The 20,352-nt window shown below is 39.6% G+C and overlaps 1 protein-coding gene across 1 annotated transcript in view; it reads right to left on the bottom strand.

The window, feature by feature from the left end:
- The window catches only part of LOC308107293 (SR-related and CTD-associated factor 4-like), a 29,990-nt gene that overhangs the window by 9,226 nt on the left and 412 nt on the right, over positions 1 to 20,352 (bottom strand). The window contains exons 2-16 of the mRNA XM_080459567.1: positions 19,480 to 19,563; positions 18,205 to 18,249; positions 17,932 to 18,093; positions 17,732 to 17,849; positions 17,502 to 17,635; positions 17,271 to 17,417; positions 17,098 to 17,171; positions 16,530 to 16,623; positions 16,303 to 16,386; positions 16,125 to 16,198; positions 15,746 to 15,927; positions 11,984 to 12,084; positions 11,782 to 11,895; positions 11,532 to 11,688; positions 11,362 to 11,453 (exon numbers count right to left, since the gene is read on the bottom strand). Coding sequence (XP_080315693.1) covers positions 11,362 to 11,453; positions 11,532 to 11,688; positions 11,782 to 11,895; positions 11,984 to 12,084; positions 15,746 to 15,927; positions 16,125 to 16,198; positions 16,303 to 16,386; positions 16,530 to 16,623; positions 17,098 to 17,171; positions 17,271 to 17,417; positions 17,502 to 17,635; positions 17,732 to 17,849; positions 17,932 to 18,093; positions 18,205 to 18,249; positions 19,480 to 19,563 — 1,662 coding nt within the window. The remainder of the gene's footprint in view (positions 1 to 11,361; positions 11,454 to 11,531; positions 11,689 to 11,781; positions 11,896 to 11,983; positions 12,085 to 15,745; positions 15,928 to 16,124; positions 16,199 to 16,302; positions 16,387 to 16,529; positions 16,624 to 17,097; positions 17,172 to 17,270; positions 17,418 to 17,501; positions 17,636 to 17,731; positions 17,850 to 17,931; positions 18,094 to 18,204; positions 18,250 to 19,479; positions 19,564 to 20,352) is intronic.

Raw genomic sequence — 20,352 nt, 5'->3', positions numbered from 1 at the left:
TAGAATATGGACAGGGAGTCATAATACTCCAGAGGCCACCATGTTTGTTACTCATGCACGAGCAGAAGAGCGGTGGTGCGTCAAAGAAAAGCTCCACCCACGTTACATTTTTAAACTTAGATGATGATTTGCTTTCTGACGCAATACAATTACAGAAGTTGAATCATGACCGATTTAAATTGCTAATAAATAAAGAAACATATCAACACTGACCAATATGGCACCTAAAAGCCCCATCAAACAGCTCAGTTTCACTCACAGCAAAGCATGTCGATGAACCCAACTATTGGTTTAACCTGGAAATCAGTATTATTTTAGTTGTATCATCCAGCAGTTTTCCCCTCCACAGCCTAGTTATGGTGTCTTTTGATTGGACCATCATCTCTTCACACCACATGAGAAATCAAATGAACATTTGTCAAATTCATCACTCCCGCAAACCTTTTATCACAGTAAGTCTTCAACTAATAATTTAAGAACAGGCCGGAATTGATCAGCAAACTATTTATTCGTTAATTGCACAATTTCTTTTTAGTCTTTTTAAAATGTAAGAATTCCATATGATGAAATAAAATAAATCCAGCACTGTAGAATCATTTTGGACCACTAAGAGTTACTACAAAAACAGTTTTTGTCACTCCTTTTTACATATGAGAAATTAGTATTTGGTGTGAGTGGCCAACATCAGGTGTTTTCAGCAGCCTTGAGTTTATAAAGAAGCGTGTACAGAGGTTGTTGGACAACAAAGTACCGACCTTCTGTGGATGCAGTCTGGTTCAGATCCTTCTGTCTCTTTTAAAACCGTATCATGTTTAGACCGAGACTCTGTGGAGGCACATTATCACCCTGAAGACCCCCTAATTTGTTATGTGGAGGGGAGCGCTTATTTAACAATGGCTGTATATTTGGAGTTTCCCTACTCTGCTGTACATTAAAATAGGAACTAGTCAATCAACTTCCCGCAGGATTTACGTGACACTACGGAGTAGCTGGTCACACCTACTTTTAGCACAGTATTGTCTATATTTAGTCAGCGAGAATAGTTTTTCTGATCTATGCTAAATACTTTAATACATCAAATTATCTTATCTGTTCTTGTAAAACTGTCAAATGGCTGTTGACTCATGAAACATCCGACAGAAACGGATATGCAGCTTTGTGAGTATCTGGATTTCGCTCACAGAAGCTTTGGACATCAGTTTACACTCACAGGGTTTGTTTAAATATTCAAAACACTGGGTGGGGGGTGGGGGGGACCGGATTTGGAAAATGCCTGCTGTGGAACACTCCCAGAGACAGTGATCTCTCTTTTATAAAGTCATTGGCAGGTTCTATTAGATAAAGACAACATAATTCTTTTTTTAAATCACTTTCTATATACAAAATGTCTCAACTCTTATCTGCTCTATAATAGTATAATAACTGTAATCAGTGGTGGGGAAAGAAGTGTCTACATAATAATTTAAAACAGCCTGAAAAAACAATTTCAAGCAGATCCCCTAAAAGCCTGTTGATACACTCACCGACTTAATCTGTCTCATTTGACCGAAAACCTCAGGTACAGGATGATGGCAATTTGACGGGGCAAGAACATTCACAACATGAGGTCCTGCATCAGGTCCTGAACCTCTTCATATCAGGACATTACATTTTGATTTCTCAGCTCCTTAATAACGCCTACATTTAACTGGGAAGACTCATTTGTTGACATTTTGCCTTGTGCTCGCCCTGTAATGAATTACCAATAACACATGAAAGCTTTATCTTAAAATACAATGCTTTGTATGTTTTATTAATCCCAAATTACTGTGAGAATACCAAACAGCATACCAAATAAAAGCCAGGGTCTCCATGGGCTTGAAGATATTTGCCAACTGCACGCTTTGAACCTCAGCTTGTTTGAAGAAGTGAAGCATTGATGTGATTGGCAGGAAGATGGGCTGAACCTTTTATGTTTTCTCCTTCTTCAAACATGCCTGTGGCACCTTCAGGGCTGGAAAGCCTTTCTTCTCACTTCAAATGACGATAGCTTGACAGACGGAGGCCCAAATTTAAATATTAACTAAATTTAAAGAAACTAAAGTATTGCAAGTAAAAGGAAATATAACATTAACTATATATTAACCATGTACAGCAATGATTGGAAATACAGAGCTTTTCTTCTATTGGCCCGAGCTTTCAAACATTTTAACCACCCCATAGAAAAAAAGCAGTTCTGGAATCAAACAGCCTTGATGTGCACGGGGAAGTGAGGTAGAAACACTGACGTCTGCTCTTACCATTATTTGACTTCATCAGCAGAAACCAGAAAGTACCAGCTGCTTCGGCTCCCCTACAGGCTCAGTTCACAGAGGAAAGCCCCAGAGGGAACACATCTTTGATCAGGAATCCAACTCCTCACAATATTATTTTGTACTTTCAGTTCAGAAAACACTACGGGAGGAGAATAAACTAGAGAGCGATCCGTTTTTACCTTTCCGACATCCCACAGTATCATCCGAGAGCGAGAGTCCGAAAATCCAAAGCTCGTTTTTGCAACACTCACCTTGGTGAGGCCTCACGTGTGACGTTCTCCACAAATGGATCAAGACCACTCCTGTTTTACTTGAAGAATTCCCATTTTCCTTGAAATGTCAGCTCAGTTGTTAAAGACTGAAAGAAGAACACGGCTCAGATTTCACTTTGTAGTTAAAGAAAAAACGTGACCTAACCGGTGTTTTTGTTCCAGAGGCCCGGACAGTGAGGTCAACGAAGGAAAAATAAATACAAGTATAGACAGATCTAAAATCTGAATATCATCTGGTATTTCTATGCAGGAAACATTAACTAAAGGGTAGGGATGCACCGACCTACGTTTTTTCACTTCCGATCCGATCCCGATACCTGAATTTGGATATCTGCTGATACCGATACCATTCCGATACCAGAGCTCAGTTTGCTTTAATATTATCATTATTGTTGATTTCATTTGAGGCTGTAATAAACTCCTCTCTACAGTACAGTATAAAATGTAGTAATGTTTGCATGTATTCTCTCAAAAGGCAACTTGAGGTTAGTATCAGGTCAGAAAAGGAAGCAGTACAAACTATTTTTGTTCAGTTTGGACAATGTGGGGGTCTGCGTGACATCATCATCTCATAATAAACTTGTTATATCTTTAAAACCTCAGAATCACTTTATTAATCCCTGGGGAAATTCTTTAGCAACGCAGCACAAACAGCAACGTTTCCAGCTTCCACACAGCACAAATGATTGGGACTATTTTCACAGAGTTTTACGCGGAGTAGGACGCAGCTTCACAGAGGTCTGTAGCGCCTGCTGACAGCCTGGAGGAGCTGCTTTTCATTGTTTTGATGCCGCGGTCAGTGCATCAAATCATCAGTATAATTATCAGTATAATATAATATGACGCCTGGCGGCAGAGCGGCCGCCTCACTGTACAACGGCTTTGCAAACATTGCACGCTGCTGTGTTGCTTTGTGGTGTTTTGAGCATAAAATCCGTCCAAACAGTAACATGTCATGAAAAGTTGGATAGCACAGTGTTACCTCCCTAGCCTGCTCGCTGGCTGCAAACTGTGGAATGGATTTCATTACTCATTACTCCTGGTCTCATTGAGACCCGCCTCCCTTCAGGAAATCCAGTCCACAGTTTGCAGCCAGCGAGCAGAGCAGCAGCAGGGAAACAGTGTGTGTCATTTCAGCACCATGAAGCAGACCAGGATCATGGATCAGAAATCTCAGCAGGTTGGATCGGAAATTTCCGATCCGTGAATTATGTTGATATTGGAACCCAATTCCGATACTGGATCGGAACCATCCCTACTAAAAAGTCTTGAGCCCTTTGTGATATTACGAGTAAAAGACGACTTGGAATAACACTGAGCAATAAATATTAAGACACAATATGACTTATGGCCTAAAATCATGAATTTCAAAAAGAAAACTTAAATAAATCAGATGAGATAATTAAATGAAGATCAGCTCTATGTTTGACACCACCAGACTTGGAGGATCCAATGATACAAGTACCAGTACTCCCCGAGCTCAATGGGACAAAAGGATGAACATTCAAATCCATACAACAATCTGACTTTGCAAATAACATTTTAGTTTAAGCTGCATCTTAAAATATGAGCAATGACATTATCAACAAATGTCTTATTATGAGTCAGCAATGGGTTCACAATGTCACAACTCTACTGGAGACCTAAAAAAATACAAATATGGCGTCATCAACTAACGATTAATGCATTTTGATGTAAAATTTCATGAACAGTGTAAAAGAAAATTCCAATTGAAAATAGGTCTAATATTTTTACATTACTCTTATCTAATTAGAGTCGTCCTCTGCTTCTGTTATTCGGAGTTTCACAGGGATCAATCTTAGGGGCCTTGCTTTTCTCACTATTCACTTCCCCATGGCTCTATTTTCAGAAAGTACTCGATCCCATTTCAATGCTATGCTGATGACGGCTAAGTTTAGTTATCTCTGAAACGGATGGATGCCATTGCCTACTCAGTTACGCTGTTTTACCTGAATGACCGCAAATATTTAAAATTTTAACGATAGAAAAACTGAAGCAATGCTGTTTGGTCCCAGAGGTTTCTATGAGTGGCCTTCCACTGACATGTTTGCTTTTGATTATGATTTTCTAGCAAGTTATTGTGGCCTTGTTTATTGTGTCGGCACCTTCAGACTACCAGGTCACCCACTGACTCCACAGTTGACAGATGTACGAACACATTCTTGTTAAAGACACAGAAACGACTCATCTTCATGATTTCACTGGACTTGGCCTTAAGGATTTTTTATTTTTATTTTTTTTTGGGGGGGTGGGTAGATGAAATAAAGAAAAGCCATTTTGGAGCCAGTCGTCTTCAATGTGTCTGTGTTTTGTTGACCAACGCTCCTCCAGTGTATTTTTATGTCCAAAGAAATGGACCACAGATTTTAAGACCACAGGTCTCAACAACAAAAGATTGTCTAAAATGTTCTGAGTTTACAATAGATTGAGCTCTTATAAATTCATACGCTGAGCATTAACTTCATGTCTATCTCCTTGAGTCCTGGCTTTGTCTAAAGACAAATAATCTTGCATTGAATGCTGGAAGTTGCATTGGTGTCATTACATCAGTGCAAAGCAAGTAGAGACAACCACCAACAAAAAAGTAGCACACGCCTTACACTAATCACCTTAAGTCATTTTCTTTGGAAGAAATAATTTTTTTGTCCTGTTTAGCTGTCAGCAAGAAAGAAGAATGAAACATTTGCTTTATTTTTATTTTTTTTTTTAAATGGGAAACCTCTTGTCTACTTGTCTTACTAGTTGGTCTATGCTCAGGAAATACTCTTCGAAGTTTGAGTCAAACAAAGTCTGCAATCTCGCATGAGAATTAAAAACTCATGTACACTCCACTTGGGTAGAGATCATTCAGGTCGTGTGGTGAATCGAAAGACATTCTTACAAAGTCACTGTTAAAACTAAACTCCTGGCAGAGTCAGAGGCTATTTGCATCCGGAAATAGGAATAAATAATTAGGACGCCGTATCCCTTTTTGTACAGAACAAACTCCATTGGTGGTGTGTACGATCTCAACACCTAAAATCATGCTAAAGTACCTGCATGCTCAAGCATACCACTTCCTCTACCTGGCATTGCTTAGCATCCTTTGTCTTCCACCACGACCACTTCTCTCCTCCTCTGTGCTGCTCCTGAAGATGGCCAACAGCGAGACTCCACATGATCAGCATGACTCACAACAGGTTTGCATGTTGTTTGATGCCTGTATCACACCTTACACACACTGTACAGACAGAAGAGGTATTTGAAATGAAAGAACCTGGTGTGTGGTGTCAAACACAGCACATCTGATATCACATCTTGTCCAGACTCCGACTGTGTTCTGGTATTAAACACTGTTAAGACGGAAGCAGGTGACGCACACCCACAAGCATCATGTGTCCCACGGTTTTGTTGTATGTGGCCTCATGTCGACCCGCATGGAGGAGGTTGATACTCTTACGTATGCTGAGGCTGTTGAAGTCACTAAGGCATACTGTCAGTTGATTTAGGTCCCATTTACACGACATTAACTGACGTCAGTTTTTTGCTATTTCTTTTCAGAAAACCTTGAGACGGCTACGTTTTGAAAATGATCACCATACACAGAGTGACCAACACTGAAAACAAAGTAGTTTTCCTGTGGAACCGCTAGTGGGTGCTGTGTTTTTGTAGGGCAACATCCCAGAAATGCACACAGAGAACATTACCTCTTTCTTCCTACAGGCAAAGGCAAGGCGCCATCTATATTAGTCAACATTCGTTATTGTCAAACTACTTACGACCATAGCGCGCACATGCCGTACCAGTGCTTCAAAAAAGCAATTTTTTTGTGAAATGAAGGTTTTCAATTGAGTCCATTTCCATGTAACCGGGGTCGTAGACAAAAGACTCTTTGGAGTCACTATTCGTGCACTGAGAAGGAGTCACCTCAGTTTGCATCACTTTGTGTCTTCACGGGAGCACAGCCGAAACCACAAACGGCCATGCACTTACAGACAGAAAATCTTCAGATCTCTGAAACTCACACGTTTCAAATGTTTACAAAGGCACCCGTTTGATCACAACCGTGTAGAAAGTCTTTGAACGAGTGTGTAGGTTTACTGCATTGACATATTCTGCAGTGATCTTTAAAGTTGTTGTTTTTTTTTTCAAATCTTACAATGGTCTAAATACTTTTTAAACCTGTCGGTGTGAACCAATGTGCGTTTTGTGCAGACAAAATGTGGATTTGAAAGATTGTCATTTGTAACTATACTTTAGTCACTGTGGTCTGAAGGCTCCACCAACTGGTGGCATCTCGTCTCCATGACTACTGCACCATGATAGCTACCGAAAGGATGATGAAGCAAGAATTTTGAGAATGCAATGAGGGGAGACAAAAGGCTTCAATGAAGTTAATTGCAATGTTTTACACCGTTTGTTTCACTCAGTGCAAAACGTGGAATTTTAAAATGACAATGATGTTGAAGCATTGCAGACACCGTTGGTGTCGGCACGATTCAAAGCCGAGGTGAAGATTAATCCTCTTCAACCATGAAGTCTTCATCAGAAGGAGATATCAATAATGAGGGAGGTTTCGTCCATGGTCTTGCATGGCTCATTGGACAATCCCATATCCACATTTTTAGACTTCCCGGGGCATTGCTGTGTTCACTTTAACAGCATTGAGTTTAACAACTCAAGTGGGTCAAGATACAAACAGCAGGTGTAAATGTAAGCCAAGTGAATTTTCTTTTTTTTAGGCAACAAATTAGAGTGGAACAACTCCACCAGACTCCTTAGATACAGATTTCTTTCCTAAAGACAAAAGTCTGATACAACCAATAACTGAACAGTACGGTTGCTCTTTGGTTGTATTATTTATACATACCACAATTAATTTGTCCCAAAGGTACATTGATTGAATTATTTATAGGTATTTAAAATCTTCCATCAACCTGTGTTTACATTTGTAAAAACAAGTTGGCTAGAAGATAATCATGGTACACATATTTGTTGAGTGTAAACTACTGCACATCCAAAAGGCTGCCACCTCTATGTAATACTGCACACTGACAGAAGAAATGTAGACAAATCTAAGTCAGTGAAAAGCACAAAACACTTAATTCAGGAATCAATATGGAGATGAAAAACAGGATTTTAGCACTCAAAAAGGTAACGATCATTCACCCAGGCCAAACAGGGCCATCAATTAAGAGGCTCAAGCAGTTTTATTATGCAAAAATCTTAATAAAAAGTTTAAGTTCCTTTCCAGCAAATGTAGTTTCCAGTGAAGTGACAGAAGTTACTGTTTATGCTTAAGTGCATTAACAGCGAGTATAAAAATACAATTCTGATGCTCATTTAAAAGTTATGTCCTCATGAGAGACAGAATAATTAAAAATTTGTGATATGACTTTAACTTAATATGCAATGACCCAGGGTTTTCGTTCTTTTACAACCGCTCAGAACACATTCAAAATCTCTTGGTTTTGTTGTAGATAACAACGGATTCTGCTAATGCTGTCGGCTTACCTTGTCTCCCATTCTGAAACTCTTCGTCTCAGTCAGACCTTCAGGTCCCACCAGCGGCCAACAGTCACACACACTGGAGTTATTTTTCTCCAAGCATTGGGGGGGGGGGGGGGGGGGGGGGGGGGGCTCAGGTTCAACTGCCTTGCTTTCAGCTCCAGGTCGTCTATATTACTGAGGCTGACTTGTTTTATCAGTTTATCCCAGTTATGTGAGGACCTTGAAGATTAATGACTCAACTGCTGACTTTTTGGATCAAAACATTAAAGAACTAAAGCTCCCCATTAGTTTCAATAATATAAGAAGTTAAGACTTCACCTAATACACCACCATTTCATTCTATTTGTGAAAAATGATTGAGATCTTTTTTATTATTTGATGTATGAATAAATCACTTCTGACAACCCACTCACAGACCTTAGCTAAGGAACAAGACAAACAGGAGCAGAAATATGTCCCTCTACACATACCACAATAATTAAAGGCTTTTGAAATTCCCACTTTATTAGAATACGTTATGTGACACAGTACAAGGGACTCTATGAAGATGCAGTTATATTTGAAGAAAGAGATGAGTGTGTAGTCTGAAGGCGGTGGAGCCTATCTGAATTGTGTCAATGAAAACTACCTGATCAGGTCAGAGTTTTTATTCGGGAGGGGGGGGGGGCAGTATGATGCAAAGAAAGATGCGAGTAACATGTGCACATCTTTGGTTAAGGTAAAATGGGTATATATTAAAATACATTAAAGACAGAAACATTTTAGAACAAAGTTTAATTCAACACTCATGTTTTACCTCATGACTTGCAGAAAGGGGGGTTCTAAATGAAATTATGTCACGAGTTGAAGGTCTTGACATTATGCAACTGCATGCATAAAACCTTCTTACTCCTTTGAGCACTGTGCACATAAAAATCTAATTCTCAGCAACATTACACAAAACCCAAAGCCCCCATACTAAACTGAGGGAATGAGTAATTCTAAGAGTTGCAATGATAGTACCAGTATCGGATCCGATCCCGTGTGTGTATTCGTACTTGTAAAAGTGCTCCGACACAATACCCGATGCTTGAGATCAGCTGACCTGGACCTCCAAGCAGAACAGCTGCTCATTTAAACAGCAGCTGAACGAAGGGAAACAGATACTAAGTGGTGTTAAATTCATGCTAACGGATATTTAATGCTTAATTTCTACCAGGGGGCGTGGTGCCATTGCAGCACTCTGTGTGACCGCATGTATGGCAGCTATATTACAGTTATGAATTAATGGTTTATTTCAGTTATTGTTACAGAGCAAAAGTTGAAGTTTGTGTATTCAGTTCATAGTGCTTTTAAGTTCACGTACACCCCCCCCCCCCACACACTATATCTGGAGTCAAAATGCATCCAGGCAGAAGCCAAGGCTTATTTTTGCCTATCCCTTAACAACCCATAAAGTTACCCAGGACACCAGCGATACAAGATAAAAAAAAAACTGAAAAAACTAAACCTAACCTGTCTTAACGCCCTGTCTTAGTCTTAAAGTACCGTCAAGAAAGGCATCGTATACCATAGGAGATACAGGAATTTTGTAAATAAATTGACAAATTTATATTTTCCCTTTATTCGTTTAATTGAAATTAAACCTTTTTAGTTGGGACCGAGCTGGCAGTGTGCTGCCACTCGCTCCAGCTCACTGGCAATGAGTACATCAATCATCAGGCTGACATCTGCTGGTTCAAATGCCAATTGTGATTGAGTTGCTGGTGTTGTATGAAATAGTTTTCACCTCCTCTTGAAATTTAGGCAGAACATAATTTACAGTCCGTCTTACGTTTGGAGATCCTTTAATATTAATGAGAATGACAAACAGCAGACATTGCTCATCCTCTCTTCCGTACCTGTGGGCGATGTTACTGACGCAATACATCACATAATACTCAGGGAGTTGTATCAGGGAGCTTTCACGAGTACGAGTACCCCGTGCAGTACTGTACCTGATACCGCTATCAGTACATCCCTAATTTTTTGTAAAAACTATCTAAGAATCTAAGAACCATCGGTAAACCTCACATAAGTAACTGAACCATTGTTTGTTTAAAAAAAACAAAAAAGTGCATCATTAGTTTTCCCAAGCGTACTTTCGTAGAACATGGCTTTAACAAAGATCAACTGGCTTCAGTGAACCAAATCAGAAGTGTTGAGAGGTTCAATTCCCACTAACAGGTCCTGATCCACATTGCACAAACAACTAATGTTTGGTTCAATGTTGGATTTCCTAATGCTGTTCACATATTACAACCCGTTGTGGTCTAAGGATTCAGTTAGAATTCAGACAATAAAATTCTTCTCCTTTATATTACACAGTAAACAATTCTGTTCTGAGAATGTGAACATTAAAGAAATAATGTTTGTTTTGCTCCACCTTTTTCTTTTAATGAGATTTCTTCTCAAAATTTAAAAGAAAAAAAAAAAAGCCATGAAAGACATCATGGTAGCGAGCTTTGATCCTATCTTAATGTCAATGTGACCGTTTGGAAACCTCAAGAGTAACTCAGTAAAGTTGTGTGTGTCAGCAGGAATGTCAAGATAAGAACTTAAAACAAAGGCAGCAGGTTACTCATTCACTCCTTCAAAACGTGTTCGAATGTTTCAAATGTGTTTCATTCAGTAAATGAACAGCATGACGTAATTCTTTGAATAATAAATGCATTTGTCAGTACACTGAGCAGCATGTCGGCACATATAACTCCTTGTACTTCATCATCCATTACTGTGATAAATATCTAACTTTAGGGGTGTGTCCTTTCCACCAAACGCACAGACAAACACAGACACAGACAGACACACACAAGACTGAAATTCTCCATCAAATCAGGAACACGATCTCTCTCCTCTGAAACTTAAAATCATTTTGATTTGGCCGACACGACCAGTTCAATAACCTTATTTAAGACTAAATGTGGACTCAACACCGAAGAAAAAGAATCTAAACAACATTTCAGACCAAAAGTGTGACTTCAATGGTGTCTGAAAAAAGCCTTTAAGTGAACCAAATAAAATTTTTAAGGATGATTTGTTGTTCTTTTTTTATTTAAGCCGAAGAAACATCACAAAAATCCCACAGAACATTTTTGCAATGACGGGAGAGTAATTCAGGTAGGCTCCACCACTCATGTGCAACAGTTTATTTTCTGTACAACCAAGAAAGATTGTTTTAATCTTTCCATGTGGTTGTTAAGCCAATTAAACAACAACACTCAGTGAATTAAAAAGAAGGTGTTTAAGGACTGTTTAAGAATTACCTGAACTTGAGCAGAGACGGTCTCATCTGGTACACTCTCCAGTACTCCGTTTACAGCTGTGTGGTTGTTGACGCCCAAAACATTTTTCCACTCTGAAAATCAAAACAACACTGTGAGGAAAAGCCGCCTGAGAGCTTACGAAACATACCTCCATTAAAAAAGAAGTTTACCTGGGTTCAGAGTCTCTGTGTCCAGCATGCCCCCCTCCCGATAGCTCTCCAGCTCCTCCACCTTCACTTTGCTCCAGGGGATGTACGTTACTCCTCGCTCCACATCCCAGAACTTCTTGTGTGCAGTCTTTATACCTTTATTCAATGCCCAAGCAATCTATAAAAAAAAACACACACACAAAAAACCATCAGTTGTGATTGTGCGGATTGTTTCTGTACATTTTCAAGTTAATAACAGAGGAAAACGTACCTTCATTGGCTTCTGGTTGACTTTGTATGAGCCTTTGCCGAGTTTGTTCAAAGCTGTGTAGGCATCTTGTCTGTGAACCATGACGATGTAGGCACAACCCCGCGGAGGAATCATCTGGGGGCAAACAGCAAAGGATAAAAAGTGTGAGCTTCTGATCTGAAACGTGACACGAGCACATTTGAAGTTAGTATTTCAAACTTACATTGATGGACTCAATCTGGCCAAACTCCTCCAAAAGAGACATCACATCAGACTGCTGCGTTTTCTTGTCGAGCTGTCCAACCCAAAGTGTAGTGCTGCAGACTATGAGTGGAAAAGAGATCAACAACGGAATGTTAGATTATGTCGTTGCATGAATTGCTTAAAAATTTATTCTAATGAAAGTACAGCAGAATTGGCTTATGCGATACGAATAACTACTTAAGAGCTATAAAATTTCTGACACAATGTGTATATGAAATGATTCACATGTACAAGGAAATTAAAACCGATTTGAATTTAACATGTGTGATTTTCGATTCTGGTTGATTTGACTAGTGCAGGGGAGTCAGACATGTAGCCATCGGGGGAAAATCAACATGCACGCAAGGTAACTGCAACTCGTCAGTGGTCCACTGGGGTTGCAACGTTGCAACAGTGAGACACAAAACTGAACATATACATCAGGCTTTAAGCTCACGATTCTGATACCCATCAGCCATGAGTGCCGATCCCTACCAATCACATGTATTGGTTTAAGGTTTTTGCATTTAGTTATGTTGTTTATGTTTAGTTAGTAGAGTGGCACTGGCTACATGATTTGGAAAAAAGGAACCATGAAATCACCTTAATTTAGACAAAAACACATTTTTACTTCACAAGAAAAAAATTAAATAGAATCTTGCAGGCCCAATGATCTAACTATTGATTCAAAAGGACAACTGGAAAACTCTTACATACACCTGCTATCAGAAACACAATCTTTAACCGATTCAAAACATAAAGGCTCTCAACAAGCTAAATTAGTGCTGAAAGTCAAATAAGGAAAAGAGAATCTATCTCAAAACATCGCCTAAAATCAAGTAATGTCAGATGTCTAGAGCATCCTCAGCCTGCGTTACGTTAACTGCTGTCAGACTCCGGCTGTCTTCTTTTCATTCTCTGCCCTGAGCACACGAGGAAGCGTTGCCCCCTCAGATTGACAGCCCTGACCTCTCACTTGACGTGACCTTTAAACAGCTGGTTTTATTCAAGTTACAGTCCAAAAGTTCCATTTTACAAGATTACATGAAGCTCGTAAGATCATCATAATTCACTTTTGGTCATTGCACGCCAGTGTTTCCTCTAAATTCATGTAGAAGTGGCGGACCACTGGATAAGAAATGATCCGACAATTGAATTGAGTGATCCTGTATTTTGGCCACATAAAGTGACAGACATAGGGTGGACATCATACATGGGCAAAAGAATTACCAGCAGATAAATTGGGCAGGGAATTCACACATTATTTGACGGTTTCCACATCCCACAATGATAGGGACTGGATAATATATGACAGCCCCAAAAAGGCCTTATTTTGTATACTATCATGCTCTTTTCCTGTGAAGTAAAGGAAAACTCACCTAGTGCACTAAATTCTACAGATGGATGAATAAAGTTCAGCTCATGACTTTTGAAGTTATATTTAAACATCCCACCAGGGGCAGCCTTAAATAAAACAGTAAATATTCATTTGTTTCCTGCTAGCGTCAAAATCACAAGATGGAGGAGAGAGAGAAGAGAGGTCAGGTCCGAGGTGGGGGGCATAGATGACTCGTCCTGGCCCTCAGCAAAACTCTCAGCTGGCTTGCTTGGGAATACTAAGGTAACCTACAGATAACTATCCCGGACATCCTGTACTGAGCGGATGAATCGGTGTGCACAGACAGGTTTCATCAGCCTGCCACCGCTGCTGCCAAAACTCCTAGCGGAAACACTGCATGTCTTTACCAAATAGAGCTTGAACGAGTCAGAATGTAAATCAGTGGAACCTCTGAGCAGCTGGTGGCTGCAACCAACAGTTTACTGAGGTAGCGATAACCAACGTACTTCACCCACAAATTATTTTTTCGTTTCATGTGTTGCAGGATGCCAACTTTACGTCGCTCTTACAGACATATAGAAGTTCCACACGGCAGACATGTTTGTTGGGGTTTGACACAGCGTGCATGCGCAGTATGACAGGGTGGGGAAGGGGCACACTGCACTACACACAGGGCCGCCACGGACAGCAAAGTATGAGCTACAGGCGATAGGTTTTTGTGATCAGCAATGAAAAGCATTTATCAGCATACACCAGAGCACTGCTACTACACCATACTTCTTGCCTGTGAAGTAACATCAGCAATAATGCTGCAGTTGTGAAAACATGCATGCAAAGAGGCAGCAGAGACCATGTGTTCTTAGATGCAACAGATTTTTATCCACATTAATCTAAATAGAAAACTGTGGCAGGTAAGATTTTGTTTTCATCAAAAAACATGTTGGTTAAAACTGGTTTATATCTGAACCTTTAGAGGATGTACTTTTCGGGGATTGGCAATTAAAGGACAACTTTGGAGAAATTGTTAATTACAGTCTGGTCGAGCCCATTTGAGATTAAGGGTGCTTTCACACTAGGACAGTCCGGGGAGTCGGTTTGGTGAGGTTTGTTTTCACACTGCATTTTTGGGAGGAGACAAACTGCCTGGACAATGTGAATGAAATTTCAACATCTGCTCATTTGGGTTTGCTGTTACTCAAAACAATTACTGACCAGAGAGGAAGAAAAGTATGACAAAGGAGAAACCCAGTTCATTGATTGTTCCGGACCGAAAGCGCAAATCCTGCTCCTTTAACCGGTGCTGGCTAATGAGTAGCCATAAGCTATCGCGATATATAGTCTTCAGACCTTATATCAATAAGCGCCTTCCTCGCTACTTCTTCCTCACTATTTCTTCCTCACTATTTCACATCTGCCCACGAGATATTTTCAACCTTTTCATTTCTGCATTTGCTTCTTTGGATTCACACTGTTAGCTTGGTTTGTTTACTACCCAAAATGCACTGCGATGAGAGTCCGGGGGAGATTTCTCACCTGCCCAAATGAAGCAGACATTCTGAAAAACAAACTGTGGTCCGGATCAAATGTTGCTGGAGTGAAAGCACCTTAACCCACTTGTTAATGCGCAAAAAGTTCTCTACTCAATTGAGTTTAACACAGTGTTTTTTTATATGAATTTGTAGGACTAGATTTAGAAAAAAATTGGAAAATGTGCAAATATATATATATATATATATATAACATTTTTTAATTCTCCTTTACGTAACATTTTTTTCTTTCTATCAAGCTACACAATGCAACCTCTGTAGCTATAAGTGACATTTAGGCAACAATTGGATCTTTATTTAGAAATGGCATTGGGAGTCTCTGAAAAAAAGGATTTACTGATGTTGGGATTTTCGAGCGCAACAGGTTCAAACCGTACAGTTCCCATGGAAACAGGGAAAAATGCAACTCTTCCTTCCATAGAGTTGTGCACATGCACACTGAAGTTAACTGTTCTGCACAGGCATGCATAGACACACCAATAACAATGGCAGATCATAGAATAGATATTCTCCATCATTTGGACGAGCAGAGAGTATCTCTGAAAACACTACATACCAAGCGTACCTTAAAAAAAAAAAAAAGACAACCAAAAGTTGCTTGAACATTCACATCTTCTCTACGAGGGTGTGTGAAGTGTCATATTACAAAAACCACAACAAGCAACTACAAGCCTGGCATGCAAACTACAGCATTTTCAGTGTTTATGGGATTTCTCTGCCATCGTTAAGCAACAGTTGCTGTCTGAACGAGAAACTTCTTATTCGTTTCCACTCATTAATGAGATTCTCAACAGGGTTTCCAGCTGTTTTGTGTTCAGTTGTTTGGATTCACGAGCGTCTCCGAGGCAGCACTTACCACTGAGTGTTTGGATCTTTATGCTGGGAAGACCTTTCTGCCTGCGCTCTCGGTCCTTCTCCCGTTCATTCCGGTCCAGAGAGCGAGAACGACTTCTCCGGCGACGATCTCTGGAGCGGGAGCGCCGATGTCTTGACCTTCTTGTGCGAGATGAAGACCTTGACCTTCTCCTCCAAGGAGATCTGAAACACAAAGAAATAAAGCAGTTTGTACAAACTTGGTTCTGGAAACAAACAATGTTTATTAACATTACTATGGAAGAGAGCAAAATGACACGAGACAATCAAACAGGTACTTGGTCCTCTTCAACATAGCCAGTAGTTTTAAAAGCTTTGATGCCTTTAACCCATCACTGGAGAAAAATGATCTGTGCCATTACCTGGAACGTGACCTGGATCTTCTCCCGTAGCCTCTGTGTCGATTGTCCTGCCTCGAGTCTTCTGTTGAATTCCCCTGTTAACATTAAAGGTGAATGACCATTGGGTTCTAAACAACATCTTAGCTGAAACTTTAAAAAGTAAACCCTAAAACCGTGATATTTAAAAATAGAACGTTACCTGTGCTTCAGTGCGGTCCTCGTTTACAGAGTGGTATCCATCTGGTCGGATATGATGTTCACCATGACTCATTCCACCAATATGCTAACGTAGGAGATACACAGAAGAAAGTTCTTTTACAAAAAAGGCTAAAGTACTAATCACATTAAAATGCCCATCAGATTTACGGAGGAAAGGTCTCATTTGAGCGTTCAGCCTCTAAACATTAATCCTTAATGAGCAAATACCTGTGTGGCAGCAGCCTGTCCCCTCATGTGAGGATGAACATCTGTGTTTGGTAACTGACCAAGAAACTGGTTCAGGATACTCCCAGGAAGGTTCCTGTCAAGACAAAATACACATTGAATATTACAACTATGTGCAGAAAAGCACATGAGATCAATAAAGACACAAAACTGCTGTTTTTTGGTTTTTTTTTTTAAAAGAAAAATTCTGATGAGTTATATGGGATTTCTTTTTTAATATGATAATTAACAAAACGAGCAAAACATCTGGTTCCAGAAATGTGTCTCATGTGATCGGATTCACCAACACAGGATCAACATTTGAACGTCTTTAATGGTGTTCTTTTTTAATGTTTTCATCATCCACCATGTGTGTAATTGCGTCTTCTATACATCTTCACAAAAGCTCCTTCACCACTCCCTGATAGCATCATTAAGACCAAAGAGTCATTTGAAAGTAAAGTAACTAAAGAAAGTACAAGTACATTCGTTTTTGATGTGTTGTGATTCTCACAATAACTGAACACAAATGAACATTAGCAACACCATAAACACATCTTCAGAAACTCACTGTGGCTGAGTGTTGATTTCTGGAGCCGCAACGTCCTCAGGTTCATCGTCATAGTCAAATCGGTCCAGCAGTTTCTGAGGAAAAGGAAAATCAACAGAGCGTGAACTGGTTAATATATGCAGTTTGTCTTGAGATTATGTGCAAACGCCAGCTTGGTATTTTGAGACAATTACCTCGGCTAAGGAGCTTTTCTTTTCTGTGTGTCCGCTGTATGAATTGATCTGGGCAGCCGGCATCTGGGGTGGATTTGGCAGACTGTTTGCAGTGGTAGCTGCCAGGGTTTTATCTGTCTGCTGGAAGTTCTGCAGCATCCTCTGCAGCTGGAGGAGAACAAGATAGATCAATAAGAAATTATACAAAACTAAATATGACGTTAAAAACGTACTGGGGCAGTTTTAATTTACCTCTTGACCATGAGGGGACTGAAAGAGCTGAGCCACTGCAGCTAAGGCATCCGGAGCAGGAAGCTGGGGCACCACAGGCACAACGGGGGAATCATGGACAGCAGGCTGCACGTGTGGCTGAGGGTCAGCAGCCACTGTGGATTCAAGAAAAGATGATATTTTACACATGACAGCACAGTGAGTGGTTCAGAAAACAGCACGAAAACTACAACTTTGGTTCATTCAATTACCTTCCAGTGTTGGGGGCGGTACAAAAACACCATTGGCCATGTCCATCAGAGGCTGAATGATGTCCATGTCAAACACTCCGTTCTTCTGCCACAGGTTTAGCACACGGACTATTTTACTCTGACATGGAAAAACAGTAATCTGATTAAGTATGTGTACTTTGTTCATTTGATGTAGTTATAAAAAAAAAAAAAGAGCAAACCTTATCATCCTCTGGGCAGCGGAAAAGGTTTTGGAAAGTGTCTGTGAAGTTCTTCAAAAATCTGGGTCCGAATACGTCCTTATCAACGCCAAACTGGTGGCGGGACTGCCGAACGATGGAATCAACCACGTACAAACCAGGGACTTTTAATTCGGGCTTGCACTGAAACAAATACACAAAAAAAGATGGACAGTGTTTATCCACCATCTCTTAACAATGTGTATTTGTTAAATGTACTATGGACAATAAATAGAGGAAGAAACGTATGAATACCTTCTTGATAAACTTCTCAACGATCTGGACGACGTGCTTGTAAAGCTAATAAAAGACAAAAATTAGCAGTTGCAGGAAACATGATAAACTTTAAATACACAATAAAAATACATTTAAAAGTCTGACAAATTAAATAAATGCACAAACATTGATATCAACATACATACATACATAAAAAGATTAAATACACCCCCCCCCCCCCCCCCAAAAAAATATAAATATGTAAACATAGATATAAAACAGAACAGATTAATATTCAGATTAATAATCCAATAGAAAAACACCAGAGTATGTATTATATTAAGGTTATATCAGGCCAAATTTAAGGAACTTAAATTTAAGATAGTTAAATTAGAGCGCAGACCTTCGCCAACACCACATTTGTCTGTGGAACCGAGTCAGCATCGCTACCATGATAGCCATTAGCTCATATCAATGCCAACTAGGTAGGTCAGGTAGCAACATCACCGCGTGAAACCCTGAGCAGAGAGACTCAATGGCAACAGACGCTGATCTCCTCGCTCATCTGCTTTGAATGGGAATTTTCTTGTGCATTTTTGGGGGGATTTATTAGGAAGCGGTTAGCCGTTAACATCCCAAAATCTAATCACATTTTTTTTCAATTTCATACAATTTCAGCCGAGTAGTTTTTGAGAAAAGTTGGTAAAATACATACGTATATACAAACCATAAATAAATTCACGCAGCCGAAAACATAACCTTCTCGCAACTTTCATTGGGAAAGGTAATAAGTCATTAAGGTTGCAAGTAGATCCCATTACTTCTAAAGTTAAGGTTTGGATTGCATGTACAGGCATTCAAATGTTAGTCTAAACCAGGGGCCATCAACATTTTTGGGAAATAAGAGCCAATTTAAGAGGACTTGTAATACGGATGGCCACTTGATACAAACCTACTGATTAATCGGAGGCACAGTCACAACAAATACATACAAATATATGTAAGTGAAATGGCTTGATAAGAAACCCCTTTAAACATACGACATTACTTATTTCTGTCCGTCAGACTTGGATTCAACTTCTGAATGCAAGTCAACACGACTCTGGTTACTTTGTAATCCTAAATTATTTTGAATATTGCAATATTTGAGTCTTAAGTGGTTTATTTGCAGGGAAATCTTTCACATTGTTTGGATCATGTTTGAAATGACCAATGTTTTATGGTCATTTCAAACAACGTGATGTAAAACTTGCACTGTGAGCCACACACAACCGACACAACAGTTGAGGAAAATGTTGTTGAAAATCATTTTACCTTGATTGCTTTGATGGCTGCTTTGGTTACAGACATCATTTTGGCACGGGATATCGGGGGCTTCAGGTCAATCAAGGAGAACAACTGATGAAAAAACAAATTTGGACTGGATTATTTTTTTGAATGACATGTACAGTAGTGATTATACAGCAAGAGAACAGCACAGAGCGCACTAAAGATTCATCAAGCAGGCAGGAGAGCTGACAAAAGGTCAGAAGCAGTTTTAAATTACTTCGACACATGTAAATAATCTCAATTACAAACAACACGTGTTATGTTCACGTCAGAGCATCCATAACAAAATAAACTCTCTTATTGTTTTACTAAATACAAAGCAACCAAAACAGCTCATTATGTCCATGAACATTAAAACAGATTACCAAAACGCCCCCAAGATTCAGATAAACTAGTATTTGCATTACTTTAACCGATGAAAGTCGGTCGGCGACACAAAGATGAGGCAATGTGATGATCCACAACCATTTAGACACACATTTAATTTTATTTTTTTTTTTAAATAACATTATGGCAAAATGAAAAATTTTAACAACACTCACGAGATACATGGGGTATGCAAACAGAGGAAGGCAGTGCAATAGTACAGATGTGTTAATCTAAAGTGACACTTCACGAGATTAACTCGCTCCGGCCACGCATTTTTAGCAACGTTAGCACGAGCTAACGTCGACCGATATACGTTCATTTACATGATGTACAATATTATCTAACGATTTACATCATAGATATATAAGTAAATCACTTTAGACTGTTTGGACTGTTTCAAAGATCAAGTGAGGTCTTTATCGAGGTGTTTAATCTGAAAACAGAGGACGTGCAGGGCTAAAATGCTAAGGCTAAACTCGACTAACTGCT

This window comes from Lipophrys pholis (genome assembly GCF_963383615.2).
Source record: "Lipophrys pholis genome assembly, chromosome: 3".
NCBI lineage: Eukaryota > Metazoa > Chordata > Actinopteri > Blenniiformes > Blenniidae > Lipophrys > Lipophrys pholis.
The sequence above is the reverse complement of the archived record's forward strand: the minus strand, read 5'-3'. Positions and strand labels throughout refer to the sequence as shown.